This window comes from Empidonax traillii, unplaced genomic scaffold (genome assembly GCF_003031625.1).
Source record: "Empidonax traillii isolate 1590-97213 ecotype Southwest subspecies unplaced genomic scaffold, ASM303162v1 scaffold433:size1479616, whole genome shotgun sequence".
Taxonomy (NCBI): domain Eukaryota; kingdom Metazoa; phylum Chordata; class Aves; order Passeriformes; family Tyrannidae; genus Empidonax; species Empidonax traillii.
In genome coordinates, this window is record NW_020955626.1 from 386,287 (window position 1) to 406,378 (window position 20,092).

A 20,092-nucleotide genomic window follows, 5' to 3' on the forward strand; every position below is an offset into this window, starting at 1 on the left:
TAAATACTAAGCAGCAAAGATTACACAAATATAACATTAAAGGATGTGCTATTTTGCGCAAGACAATAGGCAAGCACTGAAAACTAAAAAGAAACCAAAATACAGCTTTAAACAATCTATTAGTTCTGAAAACATAACGAAAATATCACTTCTCAAGTAGCATTCTCCCCTTGGAAACATTTATTACTATTACAGATACTTAAGAATAAATGTAAAACGCTTTTAACCAAATTCACAGCTACAGTTACTAGAGGGATGATTTTATTTCTTTTATACACACATTTACAGTATTTGTCTCAGCCTTGCAAACTGTTCTGAAAACAAAAGGGCAGGAGAGATGTAATTTTTTTTTTCAAATAAGAAGTGTCCATTACCAATTATTTTAAACTATAGCCCTGGCTCTTCATTGCATTTTTCAGGACAACTAGTCCCCTTGATTATGAAAGAAAATGTAGGCACAGGTTTAAAAAATGTATGTTGTGGGGACAGTTGACAGATTACTGCTCACGGAACTCAATTTCCCAACCCCAGGTATCACCGGCTCAAAGACAAACAGAGTTGCTCAACCTCTTTGTGTCCTTGTACCTCCATACCCAGGTGACCATGTTCAAGCAAGCAGAAAGTTGATTTAAACCTCATAATGACATCAGTTTTAAGCCATCATCTCTCTGATAAAAAAGAATAAAATATCGTGCTGTATTTGCAACCTGCCTGAAGTCTCCAGCCCCTCTTTGCTCCCGGCTCCCGCCGCCCCCAACACTCGCAGCTCATTTCCCTGCCAGAACCAGCCCTTTCTGCTTATGTTTATGTTGTCTCCGGCGTGCAAGTCAGCACCCCTTAGGTTTTAAATACGCTCCTTGGTGAGGACTAATAGTTACACTACCCTGCTCACCATATCAATCAATGCCACGACGGCTGAATTACCTACTGGTGTCTCCGATGTGTTACCGCACAGATTACACTTCATGCATCACCACATTCATTTCTTTCACATTACACATGAGCGTGTCTTGTCACTGCCCAATTGCCCTCCTTTGGACAGCTTAACTGATGGACTATACAATGAACCTTACCGAGCCAACTTAATAGTATAGGAGCTGTGGGAAAAATTAGAAAGGTTGAAGCTTGAGTCCGGTGGGTGTGTGGGAACAGCCTGGGATGCTTCCAACAATAAATCTGGAGCGTAATTAATGCACGTTACAACATTCTGCAAGCATAAATGGCATTTCATCTACGTGCCCTTTTCCCTGGACTCATTTCATGCCTTCTCCTCATCACACTGCACATCAACAGTGACTGACCAGGTACCACCCCAGGCCTGATCCTGCAGCTCCCAGTCGGGCACCACTTTCCCAAGCATCACCCTCTGTCTCCTGCACAGCACTACTTCAGACCAGGTGTCCAGCTTTGGGAGGCTGGAAAGCTAAACTGAGTCTTGCAGAGGGAGGTGTCAGGTCCCTAAAAGCTCAGTCTCTCAAGATCAGAGTTAAGTTCTCAAATACCTTCCTGGGTCTGGCAAAAACGAGTCTAAATAAAGCATGGCAGCCACACAGCGAAGCAAGGCTCCACTCCCTGGTCTGGTCTCTGTTTATCCATGTAAGTTAATATTCACCAGCCACCTCACTCTCCCTTTTGCAGCTACGCCCACTGTAAAAAAAGGAGGGTAAAGAACAGAAGCAATTTCATCTCGTCCCCTCCACTTAACTGAACAGAACTGAATGTAAATTCATTATATGATTTAGAAACTAGGAACAGCCCTAAGGCTGCTTGGAAGATCCCAAATCATTCAACATGGGTTGACTCAAGTTTTTAAGGTGAATGTTCAAATTTATTATGGGGCAATGGGAGGCAAAGGCAGGATTATTCAGAAATACCAGCACCATGGCTGATGCCATGGCATGTCTGAGCCATGCCAACCCTGAACACTCTGCCTTAACCACAGCAGACAGAGCTCAGGCAAGTCTGTTTAATTGTCCCAGGGCTTACAGACAAACCCAGTGTAAAAAATAAAATCATAAATTTAAGCCAAAAAAAAAAAGAAAAGAGGGAACAAAAACCCCAGGTTATAATCACTGTCAAAAGTATTGTGATTTAAGTAATGGTTTCATTGTATCAGTGTCTTAAAAAAAGAAAATAAATTGGGATTTCAGCAAAGCAGTAACTTCTTGAAGAGTGCAGGACTGAATAAAGATGTAGGAGGATCTAATTGTCAATAACACCATTAAAATTAAACGGAGTTAATCCCAATTTGCTTCAGTGTGGAGGGAGGAATGAAGCTGTGAAGCAGAGAGGCAGTGACATGAAGGCTGTGTAAGCAGTCGAGGAGAGCAGTGCCCCTTCTCCCTGGCAGCCACAGCCAAGGGCACTGAGATCTCTCCAGCTTGGCAGCCGTGGGTCAGAGCCACTCTGAGCCAGCCCCTCATCAGGCTGGAACCAGAAACAGCCCAAATAACGTATCTGGAAAAGAAAAACCATCTTTCTGTGCTTATTATTTCATGAGCCTACGAGCTCTCTGTCTCCTCTCTGCCTGACAATTCCATGTGAGTGTGCACAAATGCCATGGCTTTGCCACCTCACCTACCTTGTGCAAGGGGTTGCAAAGGCAGAGTGGGCTGCCCCGGCTGGATCGTCAGCAGCCCCTGACGCTGCAAAGACAGGAGGTGCTGCTGCTGCAACTGCTGCATCTGTAGGAGCTGCTGCTGAAAGGCCAACTGCTGTGTGGCCACTTGCTGCTGCTGGGGCTGGAAAAGACAAAAAGAAAAAAAAAAAAAAAGCACATTTGTCAATACAGAGCAAAGCAGAGGATTTACAGGGCTCCTTGTCTCAAAACACTTCAACTTCTCACTGCAGACACCTGGTATGAAGGCCGAGCCACCAAGCCCACCACCTTTGTCAAAGAACCCAAGGTATGCTTAGATGCCAGAGCTAACCACAGGGCTACAGATTCCCATCTCCACTGGTCATTTGAATCCTAAATCCCTTCTGCCATCCCAATTAAAAGTGTTTGCAGCGTTTCTTGGTCTATGTGGTTGTGTTTTACCCCAGAAGTGGCTCCATTTCAGTGGTGGGTAAAGCAAACGCTACTGGCAGCTCTTAAAAGTCCTGGGTAATTCTTCAAGGCAAGGAACATGTCTAAGGTGAGAATCACACCCTTACGATCACATCACACTTAGATACAACGTGAAACAACCCTGCACTGTGCTCTGTTTCCTCATTCAGGGGCTGTCTCAACTATTAAAGTAAATCGACTGGCTTAATTTATGGTATTTTTATACTTTCTCTTCTTCATCCATCAAGTCCCACAATACTTTCTGTTATGTTGGAATTATTCTGTGCTGTATTTAAGGCTGCTACTTCTGCACTTTGAAATTTTTAATTATTCTCACTAGAAAGAAGATGGAGTTGCTTTACTCCACAGGGATGTGAACCTTGAACCTTCGAGGTGTAAAAGAACATGTTGCTTTTCTCACTACTGTACCCGGAGAAGCTTTTAACTACTCTGTTTATCACTTCTGACATAAATAAATGAGAAAAAATCAGACCTTTGAAGAAGAAAAACTTCATCTAATATTGTTAATTAGCCATGACAAACGATGAAATAACATTGTAAATCTTTCATAGAAACAGCCACTAGATTTTAATTACACACATTCATAATTTAGCAAACAACATCTTACTTGAATGTGAGTGTTTAATATGTACAGTACTCCAGGCTTCAGAGTCCTTAATTTTGTTCAGTTAAGGAAGCCTCTAGGTTTTGCTTCCATGCTCATCTTGTATTTTATTTGCTTTGTTCTTTAAAATCCATGAAAGGCTTTGCATTTTGATAAATATCTTTTTATTTATTGTACAATGACAGGAGGAAAACTTTTGTTGTGTAAAACATCAATACATCATGCCAGTGTTTAGCAGTTCCTTGTGCTAGCCAAAAAAAATTAATGTAGATTTCCTTAGTAATTATCTGAGTGATAGAAAGATAATACAGTGCAGTAGTACAATAAATAGAAGGAAATTATCTAATATCCCTAATCTGCTAGGAATCATATCAAGGTGGAGGTCTTATACACATTATGGCTAACAATTATGGAAAGAAAATTAACTCTTACCAAACTGCATGCTTTCACAAACGAAACCCAGCCAGATCCCAAACTTTTTGTCACCCTTCCTTGACACCAAGCCAGAGGAGCACTGGCCCCATTCCCTACTGCTGTTACACAAAGTCCCACCAGTAGAGCTGTTGGAGCAGGACTGATAGACACCAGCCAGGCATTTGACCTCCACCTTCTCCTACCACCACACCTCATCAACCCTAATACCGCAACAAACTTTATACCCACAACTCTGACAGCCAGTCATTCTTACTATCTTATTTATAAATGCAGCTCATTTCCAAGAAAATCGAGGACTTCAAGAACTCAGTTAAACAAATAGGTGTTTGGAAATTCTGAAACACGGAGAGTTTTCATTTCTTTGCAACAGCTTGCTCAGACACATCCAGTTGTTGCAACCATGTGTCACAGCAGCAGATGCAAACAGGCACCAGCAACAGTTATATTAAGAGTTAAACTAATGTTTCCTTCCGTAAGTATTAATTTTTAAATGTCTGTACTTAATATATATATTTACATATATATAATAAATGTATTACATAAAAAAATCTAGCTGTAAATAAGCTGTGTTTTACCTATTTTCCATCTGAGTGTAAAGTTAGAATGTGGTTTCTTTTAAAAAAACCCACCTTTATATAAATTGACTGATGCCCGTTTGGTTGTCTTCTCAGCTATCCTAAGAAAAGCTCTTGAACACTCTCTACTTTGAAAAGCCAGGATATAAAAGTATACAAGGCCCATTGTCCAAGAAAGAATTTAAAAGCAAGACACGTTGCCAAACTGCGCTCCCCACCCAGTTACCAAACACAGGATACAAGGCAGTTTGTTTACTTCTCACAATTGAATGCATACAAAAAAGGTCTCGGTGCAGTCCTGTTGTCAGGTCAGTAGTCAGTGTTAAAATGCTGAAATATCCTGATAAAACTTGCATTTTTGATCCCCTCCCTAAAGCTTCTGTCAAAGGTCTGTTTTCCTTTCTTAGGTTACTCCCTACTGCCTAACATAAACTGTCACACTGCCGGAGGACAAACGGCCCTGTTCGGGAAACAGCCCTCTCCGTCCAGCGCCGCGGCACCAGGCGGGATCCTCCACAGCCCCCTCGCCACGGGGAGCCCCAGTTTGCATGGGGAGGACGGCCTAGGGGGGGGCAAAGGGCTGAAATCCCACTTGGCACCTCTCCCCCCTCACTGTCGGGCACGGTTCACCTCTGCTACACCGCGGAGCCCTCGAGTAAAACCCACCAGGAACCTCACTGGGGTCCGTCCGTCTGTTCTGCTCGGGGGTCAGATCCTTTTGGCCAACAGGGCTTGGGAGGTTTGTTGTGTTTTTTCCTCCTTTCACGACAGTACAATAGGACAAGGGTCTCACAAAATGACTTGGGGGATGCCGTACATGAATACACTTGTTCCATCTGTCAAGGTACACGCTCGGCCCTCGTTAGCCCGGCAGCCGCCGGCTCCCACCACGGCACTGCCCGCCAGTTTCCAGTGCGAGAGGGAGGAGAAAAAAATAAAATCATAAAAGACCACCTTCTCCATGCTAATTTAGCACGAATAACCTCCTTCATCTGGGCTGAACAAACCTCTGGGTTAAACGAACGTTGAAACGGGCCTATACTAAAACCATCAGCAAAACCACCCCCTAAACCCCTAGAAAAAGCTGAAGAGACTCGTGTCCTTGTTCCCTTCCCAGCTATCGTGTTAAAATACTCTTCTTGAAACAGGAAGGAGTCCTTTCTTATTGTTGCTTTCGCTAGTGTAATATCAGAAGTGTGACCACAGTAAATCAGTGTGTTAGATATTGAAATGCCATCACATTGTCTAACTTCCCTTCTTGTCTTTTTTAACACAAAGTATTTTTTTTCTTTAAGCTCCGAGCCCTCATCTTTGTGTCTGAGATGCTCTCCTGTCTGACAACAGCAATTTAGAAGAGTTAACTTTTATCGTTCATTCTGCTGTGTAACTTTCCCCTTCAAATTTCTTTATCTGCCCTCTGAGCTCATCTGAACTTTCATGTTCTCCCAGCATGCAGGCTTGCATTCAAAACTATGTCTAATAGACCAAATAAGAGGTTAATAAGAAGTGGCAACAGAAAGAAAAAATACAATCCCTGGTAACTGATAAGAATGACAGTGGCAGCCCTTTATTGTTTGTCTTCAAATATAGAGTTAAAGATCTTTAAAAAACTAAATTTTGACGCCTTTGAAAAGAAAGAAGCACAAAATAACAACAGGGGGTTATTGCCTGCCAGCCACAGGGGAGAAGCTCCATAATTCTTATTCTCCCTTTTGAAGGCTGTTAGAAATCTGATTCAAAAAAGCAACAGCAGAAGGAGAAAGCCTCTTGAGGCTATCGCCATTTCCTGTGATCATGCATAATGCGTTTCAAAAGTGGGTTTTTACCAATTCTGTTGATCAATTGCACCTCCTTCATATTCCCTCTTTTTTCTGCTGTGTTTACATCTGATGTGACTCAATGACAAGCGCTGTCTGAGACTGTGAAACAGACCTGTCATGTTGATTTATGGGCGCATCAAACCACGACTTGTCCAAACTGAAGCTCGCAGTTCATTAATTAGAGAGTTGTGACTTTGAAGTCAGCTTTCAGACTGTGGTTTTTAACATTTGGCTTAATTTATATGCTCTTGAATGTGGATCTCTAAGGAAAAAACTGAAATTCCCTTCTTGTCTTTGAACTTCTTTTGACCGCACAATAATCATTTCTTTGTCCAGAGTGATGCCTGCATCCCAGAGTCATTAACGCGCATTGAACTGCCACTGATGAGTAAGCCCTACTGAATTAGAAAAACAGCCAGCAAAACAAAGCTGAGAGCATTCTGCACAGTGATATCTCACAATTACATGCCTTCCCTCCCTGTGCCATTTCCATTTTAATTACTGTTAGTCCTTTAGATTTACATTTTAGACACTTTTTAATCTGTTCCCTTTTTATTATAGTGGCGCCCGTAAGCGCGCTATGGTTAAGGTTGTGTCAGCGTTTCCATTATAAACCCCCCTGTTTTCAGGGGTTTATAACTCAGCTGGAAAAATTCACTCTGGGTTAAAACTTGGCACAGGTGGCACGATTTGCCGAAATTTCAAGGGGGCTGGGGCGCAGAAATTGGTGTTTGCTTTGAGCAGCCCCCCTTGTCGAGTGACACAGGCGCTGCCGCTATCGCAGGACATCACTCAGCATCTCATGCCAAAAGGCAGCTTTCTAGGATCTACCTCAGGCAGCACAGATGTCAGATTAAGCAGGAAAGTCACAAACTCCACGAAAATTAGGAGGTGAGCCCGATGCCTTAAAAAAAATGTAATTGCAGCCAAATTCAATTTAAGCACACAAAAAGCAACAAACAAAAGTTCAGGATGTGATGGGTATTTTGAAAGGGAAGTGTATTTAAAGGACAGGCAGAAGTTACCCTAGCCTGTCCTCTTCTGCCATGGACCACGGTGGCATCAGGATGAGGTCTCCTGCCACCTCTTCTCCACGTCAGCACCAAGACTGCTCAGTGCAGCTGTGAAGAACATCCACCAGAACCTCTGCAGTTGGAAACTACAAGCACAAACTCAACGTCTCTCAGCATTTTGCCCTGTTTAGAAAGGACAGCACCATATCTGGGCCTGCTGCCTCACCCCCTCCCCTCTACACCATAACTAACTTCCCAAAGCACTCTCCCAAGATACAAGTCTAGATGCTTGCTCCAGGACTCAGACCAAGCAGCAAGGCCTGCTCCCCTGCTATAAAATATGTGGCAGTGAGCAAATGGAAAGCACAGGAAAACACAGGCGAAAACAGGACAATAACTCTAAATCTGAAAGCTGAGGCCCGATAGAGTCAGTTCAGTTGTGCAATCATTTATAAGATGAATGACAGTTTAATAGCCACTAGACAGTCCCCAGGGATCTGTGGTTTGAAAGTAAAATGGGTATTGTCTGTACCTCTTTAGGCTGTTTTCCAGCATGTTGTTGCTGTAAAAGTTGAAGCTGCAACTGTTCCTGTTGTTTCTTATAAAACTCTTGAAGCTGCTGCTACAAAGAAAAGGAAAGATGGTAAGTAACAAAGTGGAGAGCCAATTCAGTGTCCCTTTTGGTGTAACACACAAACTGTGATTTGAAAAATAGCATCCTTTTATCTGTAATGGTCTGACCTTTAGTTTGAAACTCAACAATAAATTCAGTGCACACTGACTATTCTTGGCATTATCGTTTGAAAAGTAATCTCCAAAATGAACTGATGAAAAACATACCATTTTCTACACAAACTAATTAAAATAAGGCAAGGAATGACCTTTGATTGTAACAACAAAGCCAAAATGCCCTTGCTGAGAGAGCCTGGCGAATCTCTGTTGTGAAACACACATGCTTTCTAAATGATAGGGTTTGACTGTATTAAGTGTTGTTCAATACATGCATAGACATCCTGGGAAATGCTCTCCTCCTCCCGCTCCCCAGATGTGCACCGTGCAGGCAGCGTGCCGGTGTGGGCAGGAGGGAGTCTGGGAGCCAGGAGGGAGCAGGCAAGGCTGGGCTGGGCTGGATGCTGACACCCATCCGGGGTCTGTGAGACCCTGCTGTGCCAAACCCTATGATAATGGAGCCCCAGGGCTTGTCAGTGGCCAAATTCCAGCTGAGAAAGGCCCATGGGCTGTGAGAAGCATTGACACGCCGCACAGCATACGTTGCTGGAAATCAAACAGATTAAGGCTTGCAAACCTCTCCTCTTCTACTGCCACCGTTTCCACAGTCCTTTATGGTTCCAGATGGACATAATGAGGTCTAATCTGGGAAGCACTGCCCTTCTACCTTGTTTATTCCAATTAGTCAGGGCACAACCAGCTTTCTGGGGGATGCAGGCAAAAGCAACAGGGACATCTGCCGAAGTCCTGACACTTAAATATGCATCTGTATTATTTAGCTGATCTTGGAAACACTCCTAGCACTGCTCCCTGGATTTGTTTCCAGTAGCTATTTCTAGAACTAAAAACAAAAGAGCAGTCAGTTCAGCTCGGAGCATGGTTGCTCCAAGGTCTGGACCTGAGATCTGGGAAGCTTCCTCCCCCAGGAGTGTTTTGGGGGACAAAGCCCTCCAGCATCCACAGGGTCCATCTGAGCCACTGTTAAGGAAACAATTACCTGTTGAAGCATGAGTGCCTGCTGCTGTTGGAGCAGGACTTGGAGTTGCTGGGGAGTTAGCACTTGTTGCTGGAGGATCTGCTGCATTTGCTGGGGAGTGATCACTTGAGGTGTCATCATAGCCACCGACACTGGAACCTGAAGGCCAAGAGGAGAGAAAGAGGGGGTCAGAGAGCATCCCTGTGGCTCCTCCAGCATCCCCACGCTGGGGGAATCCCACACCTGGCATCGAGGGAGCTGAAGACAAGAGAATCCTTACAGCCCACCTCAGCAGGAACAAAGGTACTGTCCACACTTCCCTGGTGACTAAATTCCCCTTTGTTAAAACATGAGTGGATGGGAATCCTTTAAAGCAAGCAATATGGTAAAGATTCATTTATTTTTACAAGAAACTGGCAACCGAGTCCTTTCCCTCCCAGAAAGTCCTTGCTTCCCGCAGAGAAATCCAGCAGTCAAATATCCTACACTGATGGGATCTAGACCCTATTACAACTGGTTTTTAAGAAAATTGAAGGAAGGCTCAGTGATGTGAATAACAGCACTAGACTCCCATGCAATTTTTACAGAAAGGCCCTACCACGATGTCTTTACCATTCCATATTCACCCAGCATACAGATGTCTTCAATTCTTTCATATTATGTGAGATACCATTAAAAGCCGCTTTCCATGACATTTCAGTGACAAACAGCTACAGTGATGAACTTGATAGCATTTCATATTTGCAACTGTTAACACGTTTCTGCACGGGCATCTTTGCAAGGAACCTGTACACTGTATCTGAAAGGATGATGTCTTGTTCAGATAAAACACTGACATTAAAATGACAGGCTGTCTTGGCCAAGGTTACACAAATTGTATTCAAGCGGATACCTAATGACAATGCTATGAATTCTGCAAGCTTTCTAGAATGTAATTTAGCTATTCAAAATAATCACTGCACTTGTGTTTAATTTGAAGACTACATGAGAACCATTTTGTCAGTCCCAGTAATGCAAGAAGACTATTTCGCTAGAAACCCACCCCTCTACCCTCCACCCCAAAAAAGGAAAAGGAGGAAAAAAAAAAACAATAGAGGAAAAGACAAAACCCATATGAGTTTTAACAGTAATATTTAAGCACCTTACTTTTCTATAGTTTCAAATCAAATACATGACAGCACAAAACTAAAAGCAGTAAAGGATATACTTTGCTAAAAAGGATCTCCTGTCATCCCATGTATTACAATAAAAGGTAATAATATGTTTAGCACTTTTTCTGTGCACCACTTTCTAAAAAATCCACAGACAATAGCTGATCAGAAGATAAAGGAGTTTAAAAAAAACCCTCCCAGTGTAGTAGTAAGCAAGAGAGAAATGCAGTATTAATTTTATGTAACATAATGTCTTAATATGCAGTTTATCTTGACTTTTTCACATGATTTGTCCTGTCATTTGCATAGCAAGCTCTCATTCCTAATTTCACAGTCATTATGCACTGATGTCCTGATTTCTCAGCATCACTAATTTTGATGAACTAAAAATGGTTCCTGAAGGTCAGATGCATGTACACTGCACATCTCCCCGTGTTGCTGTGTACATGTCGTGTGCCAGGGACAGACGCTGCCTCAAAAACGTTTGTCTGAGCAAAGCCTACCGAGGGCTCGCACGCCTCCGACAGCCCATTAAAGCAGACACGGCGAGGCCCTCTGAGCATTCCCCGTGGCACAGCGCGTTCCCACACAGCTAGTGTGGATCAGGCTGGTGTGAACGCAGGCAAATGGAGATTTAATTACGGGTCAAACGCCAGAAACCACCAAAACCAGGGGCCATTTGCCCGTGGCCAGCGCCACTTGCCCACACCTACGGGAAAGCCATCAGCTCCGAGGACACTGAGCCATCTGGATGGGTAATCCCATTAATTCCGAATATCTTAATCCGTACTCCTTTAAAAACTTTTCTGGGAGTACAAAATTATTTAATTAAATCCTGCTGTCACTATCTTCACCCCGAAGCGTGACTCACCTTCATTATTCTCATCCCCAGAGAAGTTTACTTTACCCTGGGGTTTGTACTACCTCTCATTGAAGTTGGAGCAGGCAAACAGAAGAGGAAGCATGTTTAAGTATGTTTTCTGTGCCCTTCTTGGAAGATAGACAAGACAAATACTGTTCAGTCAGATTTATGACGACAAGAGGGGATACAGACAGGAATAGGGTGGGGTGCTGTAAACCCTACACATCGGTGATTAATCCAAAGGGCCGCGTTCTGCCGTCAGCTGGGCAGGGACAACTCCCATTCACTTCCATGGCCTTTTTGCATGTTTATCTCGGGACAAATCTGACAATTGGGCCCTCCCTATCTTTGCAAACCAGCCACGTACCTTCCACTGAAGAATCTCTTAGCTGCAAGAACAGAAGCATTTAACCAGAAAGAAAAAAGTAGTAATATATATATATATATATATATATATATATATATGGCACATGGTTACAGAGTACAAGCACACAGAGTACAAGTTTACATTGGCCCGTTCAACTTCATTTTACCATCTGAAACCACATTTTCGCACCCCACCTGCACCCCTAAAGAAGGTGCTGCCTTCCATTTATAAACACAGCTCACAGCCACATTTAGCCAAAGCCTGTACTTCAGCTTATCACGAAAGCGACTTATGGAAACCTCGCACAAACAAACTCAAACACACCAGAAACTACGGTGTTAAAAATGACAGCACACATCCCCGACGAGCGTGGGCCCACGTACAGTCTGAGGACTTCAAACAGTTAAGAATGATGGCCTATATATCCACTCTCTTAACTCCCAACGTCCAACTTTTCCATGTAGCTAGTCCCTGGTAATACTAGGAATCAAAGGGCATGCAGCACCAGCAATAGGCTATTATAGCCCACACTTTATTACCCATTACTACCGAGGTCATTAGCGGTAAGAGTGATTGTACCGGTCTTAACCTATTGATCATTGTAACTACTATCATTTAATCCCGTGTTGAATGTCTGGAAAGCTGCTAAAGGCACACAAGAGAGAGTGCTTTAGCGATGAGAAATATAGCCAAAGCTTGGAAATTACACTTTGATTCATAAAATCTAGCCAGTGGTTTAAATCAATAGTATTTAAAACAGTCATGTAAGTTCTTAACTACAGCTCTCTAATATTTATGGGTCCCTTTTTGAGTGTATTCAGTCAAAACTAAACTTTATTTTAGATACTGTGCAATATACTTTACATTATGTTAGATAAAAAATATTTATTTCTGATATCTGGTCTGATAGTGAGTGAAACCTAAACCAAGAGCTATAAATTCATTTTAGATTTCTATCTCTCAGATGTCAACTTAAATGTGTTGCCAAAAAAAATTACAAACGAACTTTAAAAATGACTTAACTGTTTAAGTACATGAAAATGAGCGTGTTTTATGAGTTAACAATGAATCACAGAAGGAGTTTATGAAGAACTAAAATAATTCTGTCTTACTGCCTTCAGGGAGTTGAAGTTCAAATTAAACTACTGGCAGATATATTTAAAGAATGCTAAGTTAGCACGCGGAATAGAAATCAATCTTTTTTTTTTTCTTTCAAGTTGTTTATTTCTATTTTGCACATGAAACACGATTGTTGTTATTGATATGATTAATGAACTACTTTTGGTATTGTTGACTTATAACAATAGGGTGTGGTAGATACCCAGCTGCATGTAAACCTGGCAGCAAAGGTAAAAATACAGCTGCAATTTGGCTTTGGGAGCTGTGCTAGTATGGACCTGCTGACATGCTAATACCATCAACGGCAAAAAATGTCTTTAATACTCACAATTGTCTTCAGACACTGTTTCTCCCAGGGTTCTGCCTGCTGCTCCTCCAGACCCCCAAAGCTCTCCTGTCCCCCTCAGCCCCCTCCACAGCCCCCCCCCATTTCAAGTCCTGCAAACAAACCATCTTTTTGGACCGAGGAAAACTTCCACAAACTTGGGCCAAGTTCACCTTTAACTTCCCCATGAAATTGCAGTAGGGATGCATTTGTCACTCCTCCACACAACCCAGACAAGGGTCACGGGGATGAAAATGATTTAGTCCTATTTAATCATCTCCATCCCCTCATTTTCAGTGATATTAATATAATTAAATACTAGCTAAATAATTTCAAGTAGTTTAATCTTGTATGAAGCGAAAAGGAAAAAAAAAAAGAATGCCCTTTTCACACCCTGTGCCTCCGATGCTGGATACGGCTGTGGTGCTGTTAACTGTTAGCAGGCATGCATGGAAGATGGGAAGATTTCCTTAATTCATAAAGAATAACTCTGCCAGAAAATCCTTTTCTCCCGTGATCTATGTTCAAACTTGATTTCAGTAAGCCCTCATACCAGGCAACCTTGGATTTCCAAACAGCAATTCTTCGGTTAAAGATTTTTGTGATAAAAGTTAAACGGAGCAAAACAGCTGAACACAGAAAGAGCAAGTCGCTGAGGAACAGTTAAAAATACCGGGCTACAGTAAAAATAGCTACGGCCAAGCAAAACCAAACAATGAACTTGAGCTGGCTGTCCTATTAGAAAGCTCTTCTATGCAATACATTTAAAATATATATATTAAAAAAAAAAAAAAATCTCAGCTGAAACAATGCAAAACAGAAGATAAAGCACAGACAGCCTGGCAAGCAGGGAGGCACGATGCCACAGGCCAGAGCACAGCCCAGCAAAGCAAGAAGTGCTGAAGGCAGGACCTGCTTCCATCCTGAGACTAAAACGTTTCCGACACAATATTTCATCCTCCAAAATCCCAACACAAAACCGCCGCTCTCGGAATTGTTCACGCAGGAGCTGCAATGCTGGTTCATTATGCGAATGGAATCTCACTTTTAGGCTTAGTTATTTTGCCATAATACAGCACAGCGCATTAAGACAGGTAAAGTTTATTATATTAATGTAAAATCAGCTAAGTAGTCTGTCATTAGCATAACTGTTCTCTCCATAACAATACAACTCCCTATGAAAAGAGAAAGAGGGAGGGGGAAGCCCTCTTTAAAATTAAATTAGCATTTTATTATTTTAATTTTGTTTAGTATATTTTATCAGGAGGGAAGATCTCCCTTTGACCCACAAAGAACGATGGGCTATACTGACATACCCCGGCATGTCAGGGTGTCTGCTGCCCTCTGTATTCTCTCCCAGCTGAGGAAAAACGGGAATTTTTTCGTATTTGTTTACAGAATGAAACATCTGATCTTATCTTCCACTTCTCATGCATACCAGGTTTCTCACTAAGTGCCAGGATAATTGTTTCAGCTATAATAAATACCCATTTAATTTGCATAAAAATATAAAGTTTACATAAATTAAATTCTTTCTACATCTAACATTTGTCAAATAGAGACTAAACCAGAACATACACACACACACACACAACCAAATACCCCTTTAATAAGCCGAGTGAGATTTCAACCTCGAGATTATCATCATCATTTTTCACATTTTAAAAAGTTATAGTTTTTGTTTCCCTCTCTAGCATGAAAGGAAAAATTATAACCTGCTGTACATGGTTCCGAACAGTGATGATGTTTTATAATGATTCAGTTAAAAAAAAAAAAAAAAAAAAGGAAAAAAAAATCTGCTTTTTTTCCAGAGTTTAGGAAAGGAAATGCTAGATCAACATATTCTGCCAAAAAAGCCTCAAATAAACCAAAAGCAATCCTGCTTAGAAACATCCAAAATGCCTCTAAAGCCCTTGAAAACCCCTTGAAACCCTCTGTCCCAAACACCCTTAATATACTGAGAATGATCATGGTGTCAGACTCCTTACATTTGTGTATTAATTCATACATACATTACGGAGAGCTTAATTAAATAATAAAAGACCGTGATTGAACCGGCAACATTTAATATGCCCAGAGTTTCATGTGAGTAAAAGGGAAGTGTTACACAGAGGGGGCTTTTTTTTTTTTTTTTTATGGCAGATTTTTAAGAACTGAAACTCCCAACAGATTTCTAGGAAGGATGAACCCTCTCTCCATCCCTGGCTATTTTCTCCTGCAAGAATCAAATCCACAGCTGCCTGCTCTTCAAACTCAGGGCATTTGAGATGACGTACAATCGTGAAAATATTAGTGATTCCTGACAAAAATTCACCTGTTTATTTCCCACACAAACCAGTGCCTCTGCTTAAACACTCGGGCAGGCTTTGCCACTCTGGTTCCAAGTGTCACCTTTATAACAGTTGTAAACTTTATTTGCTTAAAAATGTGCAGGTTTTCACACCTATGGCAGACACCTACAGCTGAACATCACAGCTAAGCACAACGGTGCAAATTAGATTCTAATGAGAAAACATCAGTTGCTTCTTTGACAATTTTGCCATTCACTGATTTACTTCTAATGAAGACACACTCCAACCAGCCAGCTCGCCGTGTTAAAGGTCAAAGCATGTTCAAAAAAATGCCTCACAAAATCAAGGCAAATGGGAAACCCGTAAAGAAACCTTCTCATAACGTGGCGTGGCAATTAGAGTAATTGTGCAAAAAAAGCCGTCTTCGGTAAAAAGTAAAAGAAATTAAGCTGCCACTACTGTAACAGGTTAGATGAAAATCAAAATTTAATGTATTCTCCCTTGTGTCATCTTGTTTTGTCAAGACATCAAATAGAATTGGAAAGTACAAAATAACAAGCCCTTGAGAAATCACAGAAGCCGACCTTTTTGATGTTGTTGGTTTACCTTGTTCTCAGTTATTTGAACAATGATGTTTCAGATTTAAGGGCAAGATAAAGCTTAAAAATTAAAACCCGTTGTCAGTTTGGGGAGGAGGGGGTATTGTCCCTCCCAAATAACAGAGCATCTTACCTAATCAATGAAGGCAAATCCATCCAAAACTAGTGCACAGAACAATTATCAATTCCACCTATTTGCTCAATATTCAGTCTGCGTTTTCTAACATTCATTCAACTTCAGTACAAACTACAGACCCTCCTGCTAGCACAGGAAACTGCGCTGGAAAGGTTAAAAAAAAAAAGGAACAAAAAAAGAAAAGCTGGGGAAGACATATTTGCCAGTTCTGCTTCTCTCCCAATCTCTACACGGCCACTTTAATCTGCAGATGAGTGCACAGTGGATTTTTTTTCCCTTTCCTTATAACTGGAAAGTGAAGCTAAACAAGTAAGCACCTTATAAAAACAAAACAGTACAGGACGTTTTAACTGAACTACAGCAAAGTAGTTTCCAGTAATGCTGTTCTGCTTTCAATAAAACAAACAAACTGCTTAAAACCAGCCAAGCCTTTCACCAAACAATAACAAATTTAGCTTATGGTGTCAGGACTTTCCCACAATCTAGTTTTGCAGGTGTTGATAAAACTACCCCTGCTACTGCTTTTCCCTAGCAAAGAGGGGAGAAAAACAACACCAGTAAGTTATCCTGCTACTGGGAAACCTTTTCAGAAAGTGAATCCAACTGCTGTGTCCTCCCAGCTCAGGTTTGTCTCCAGCAGCTCTGAAACGACTAAGAAATACAGAGTAGGAAAGCACAGGAGCTTTGAAACTCTGGAAACTTTTGAATGCAATAATCTTTCTCCCCTTACCTTTCTTCAGCTGCCCGGAGCATGTAATCACATACACAGAAACCAAAGAATTTTACACTGAAATAGTCACTTGTTTAGCTTCAGTATTTTAAAAACATCTTCACTCTCAAGCAACAACAGCGAACCTGAAGATTGTCAGGTTAAAATGGTGCATAAGAAAATCGCTCTGACTGCCCTACCCCGCTTTCAATGCCTAAAAACCCCCTTTAACCTTCTTCACACAACTGTTGCAACCCTTTTCTTCCTGGCACACAACTAAAATCAACTCAACTTGCACAGCCCACCATCCATTAGTGCAATCATCCATCTGTGACCCATTACAACCCAGGGGCGACACGTTACGACTCCACCGTGGTGTCTGATCACTGTTTACGCCCCAGCATAAATTTCAGCGTGGGGTTAAGAGTTACACTGCTAAAACGTGTGGAGGGCTCATCCAGCTGTAGAAAGAACGTGAGAGGCACCCCCACACCTTCCTCTGAGCAGCGAGATCCCCGCAAAGCCAGCGCAGGCATTTCATTTCTTCCCTGTCAATCCCATTATATTTATGACTTCTCTTTAGTTCAGCTGAGTGACTGGTCAGAGCATGTCTCAGAGCTGTTTTTTTTTTTTTTTTTTATTAAGCAAAAATAACACTGCTTAGAAAAAGGGAGAGTACAATGGCACAGCACAGTAAAGTGTATGTTAAACAAGACCAAAAAAAACCAACAAACCAACTGTAGCAAACAAAAAAAAAAATTTTCAAAGCAGCCCTTCCTATCATAAGCTTTCTGATGATTTATGGTTTACCAACTCAGCAAGGTTACGCAACACTGCATGCCTTTAGATGCATTATTTGAGTCAGTTGAGATTTAATTAAGATCACAGCCTCCAAAATCCCTGTCAAATGAAAATTCACAGAAGACAATACACTATATATCCTCATGCAGATAGTCTCCATTCCATGCTCTGGAATAACATAAGTTAATCCTCGTTTCTATGGTGGCAGACAAAAGTTCACTAATTTTGTTTTCTTTTGACACTTGTGTTGTTTTCTGTTTTATGTCATGAGATCATTCCCTTTTGAGAGAGGAGGGGAGCTGATATAGGGGGAGAGGAGGGAGAGCAATATGTCTGAATATGGCAGCAGATGTATTTTGACATTCTCACAGCTCTGCTGTGATGTCATCAAGTTTTCATATAATTAACCCCTGCCAGTAAGAGCATCCTTTCATGACATCTGTCCATTGGGAAGGGGAGGAAGGAGTCAAGGAAAAAACACAAAAAGTGCCCCAATCTGGCTCTCACACTAAACCCAAAATCAAACAAAATTAAATTAAGGCTACAAAACAGCATTCACATCTTCCTCCTGTATCAGCAACTAGCTTTTCCCGATTCATTATCTGCCCCAGCTGCCTCCTCACCTCCGAGGTCCTCTGAAACCACACGCCACAGACGCCCAGCTCATTCCCAGCACCTTCTCCTCCTGATGGTCCTGGTGCCGCGGAACCCCTTCACTCTATAATCCAGTTCCTCTATTTGCTAAACGTGAGCACGTTAAATAGAACAATATTTCTTGCTGAGAAATTGCTAGAACTTTACCTCATTCCAGTGTATTCCTATTTGCATTATCTTAATATCTGCTTGCTTATCTCATGGTTTAGAAATGACAGGTGCTAGCGGCCTTTTGTTTGACAGGCCACTACACAAATAACTGTCTTGCCTGAAAGGGCTAATGCACTACTAATGAACAATAAATCAACTTTGATTATAAAGTGTCAGACCAATCAGTTTGCAGTTCAGCTCTATCACAGTCTAGGCCAAGGCAGCTACTCTGTTTAGGCAGGACTCGGGTTTCATCTCTGCAACCTTATCAATGAAATTTTTTGGACGCAGCCACAGGAGATCACTGAAAGCCCTCTGACAGCAGATTTTCCGCTGGCTGCGGGGAGAGTGCCTGCTTTTAGAGACTTCCTAGGCTGCTACTGCAATAAATATACAATCAACAAAAGCCATTTCTTAACCAGACGGAAGCGCACGCTAATGACATACACACACATATACACACGCATTGTAGCCATGACTTTTAGAAGAGCTACAAGCAAAAAGAAATGGTTTTCAACTTGGTGTAAAGATGTGCAAGATGCCTAAAAGTTCAGCACATTAAGCCTACTTAAGAGGGGTTCGATCTGACAAATACTAATTTAACAGGCAAGGTGCTTACAGCTCGGGGTGGGGGGAGGAAAGAGAGGGAGAGATCCTCCTCTCCTAGTAAAGCTACTGCACATGCACAAGTCCTTCCAGGATTGGGCCCAGGAGCATCAGGCACAAAAATCAGCTGTGATCCAAATAAAAAGGATTTTAACATCTCAGTTTATTTACAAAACAGCAAACTAGCCTGCCTAAGTTACTTTTTACTGGAAATAAACTTCAGCAATTTATTGTAGTTCACAACTCAACACTCACTGCTAGAATAAATCCAACCGTTTGGTTTTCATAAACAGATCTTGGTCACCCCGAATGATTCACGTTTCCTGCCACCAAACTTGTTTTTATTTAAAAAGATGAAATGGTAGCGTGTCAATCGCCGGCACACGCACCGAGACGACCGTGTCGCGCTACCGAGCAGCTTTTCCCTGCCACCAGCGCAAGGACGAGTCAGAACTCTCGGCGTTTTCAGAGACAAGCTGGCTTTGAAGGAGTTAATTCCAGAGAGGAAGAGTGTATATGCACTTTGCTCTAAACTTACCACCCACTTCCTAAGGGTTCCCTCCTCCCCACCACCACCACCCCCCTCGAAAATTCAGCTCACTCGCACTGCAACGCCGGCTCGCAGGGCTGACACCGAGATCCCGTTACATCCATTTCGCCGGGGTTCACAGCACTAGTCAATGTCAAAAAAACAAAGCTCACTCACTTAATTTCCCCCTGGTAAATTGACTGGCGAATCCATTCAGCGATCCCGGTTCCTGGCATTTAAACCTGACAGCGCGTTTTTATCCGGCTCCGTGCACTTTCCCCGTTTCCCTCGCTCTTCTTCCAAAAACTCCAGCGCTGCGGCACAAGCCCCGCGCGGGCTACGGCTGTCGCGACAGGCGCCGGGCGACACGCTCCGCGCCGCTCATCACTTCTAAAAAACCTCCGAGCGAGTTGCGGGGCGCACACGCCGTCCCTCCCTCCCTCCCTCCCTGCTTCCCTCCTCCTCCTCCTCCTCTCTCAGAGCGGCGCGGCTCCTCCATCCTCGCCGGGCTGTTTTCCGGCACTTTGCGCGGGCCTTACCCCCCCCCCCCCCCCCCCCCCCCCCCCCCCCC

At 42.5% G+C, this 20,092-nt stretch overlaps 1 protein-coding gene across 28 annotated transcripts in view; it reads right to left on the bottom strand.

The window, feature by feature from the left end:
- FOXP1 (forkhead box P1) overlaps nucleotides 1–20,092 on the bottom strand; it is a 384,733-nt gene that overhangs the window by 66,372 nt on the left and 298,269 nt on the right. For 25 of the 28 annotated variants that reach the window (XM_027894562.1, XM_027894560.1, XM_027894561.1 and 22 more), the window contains 3 exons: nucleotides 9,244–9,381; nucleotides 8,050–8,139; nucleotides 2,582–2,741 (listed from right to left, as the gene is read on the bottom strand). In XM_027894562.1, coding sequence (XP_027750363.1) covers nucleotides 2,582–2,741; nucleotides 8,050–8,139; nucleotides 9,244–9,381 — 388 coding nt within the window. The remainder of the gene's footprint in view (nucleotides 1–2,581; nucleotides 2,742–8,049; nucleotides 8,140–9,243; nucleotides 9,382–20,092) is intronic. The other 3 variants (XM_027894563.1, XM_027894558.1, XM_027894567.1) reach the window with 1 other exon arrangement.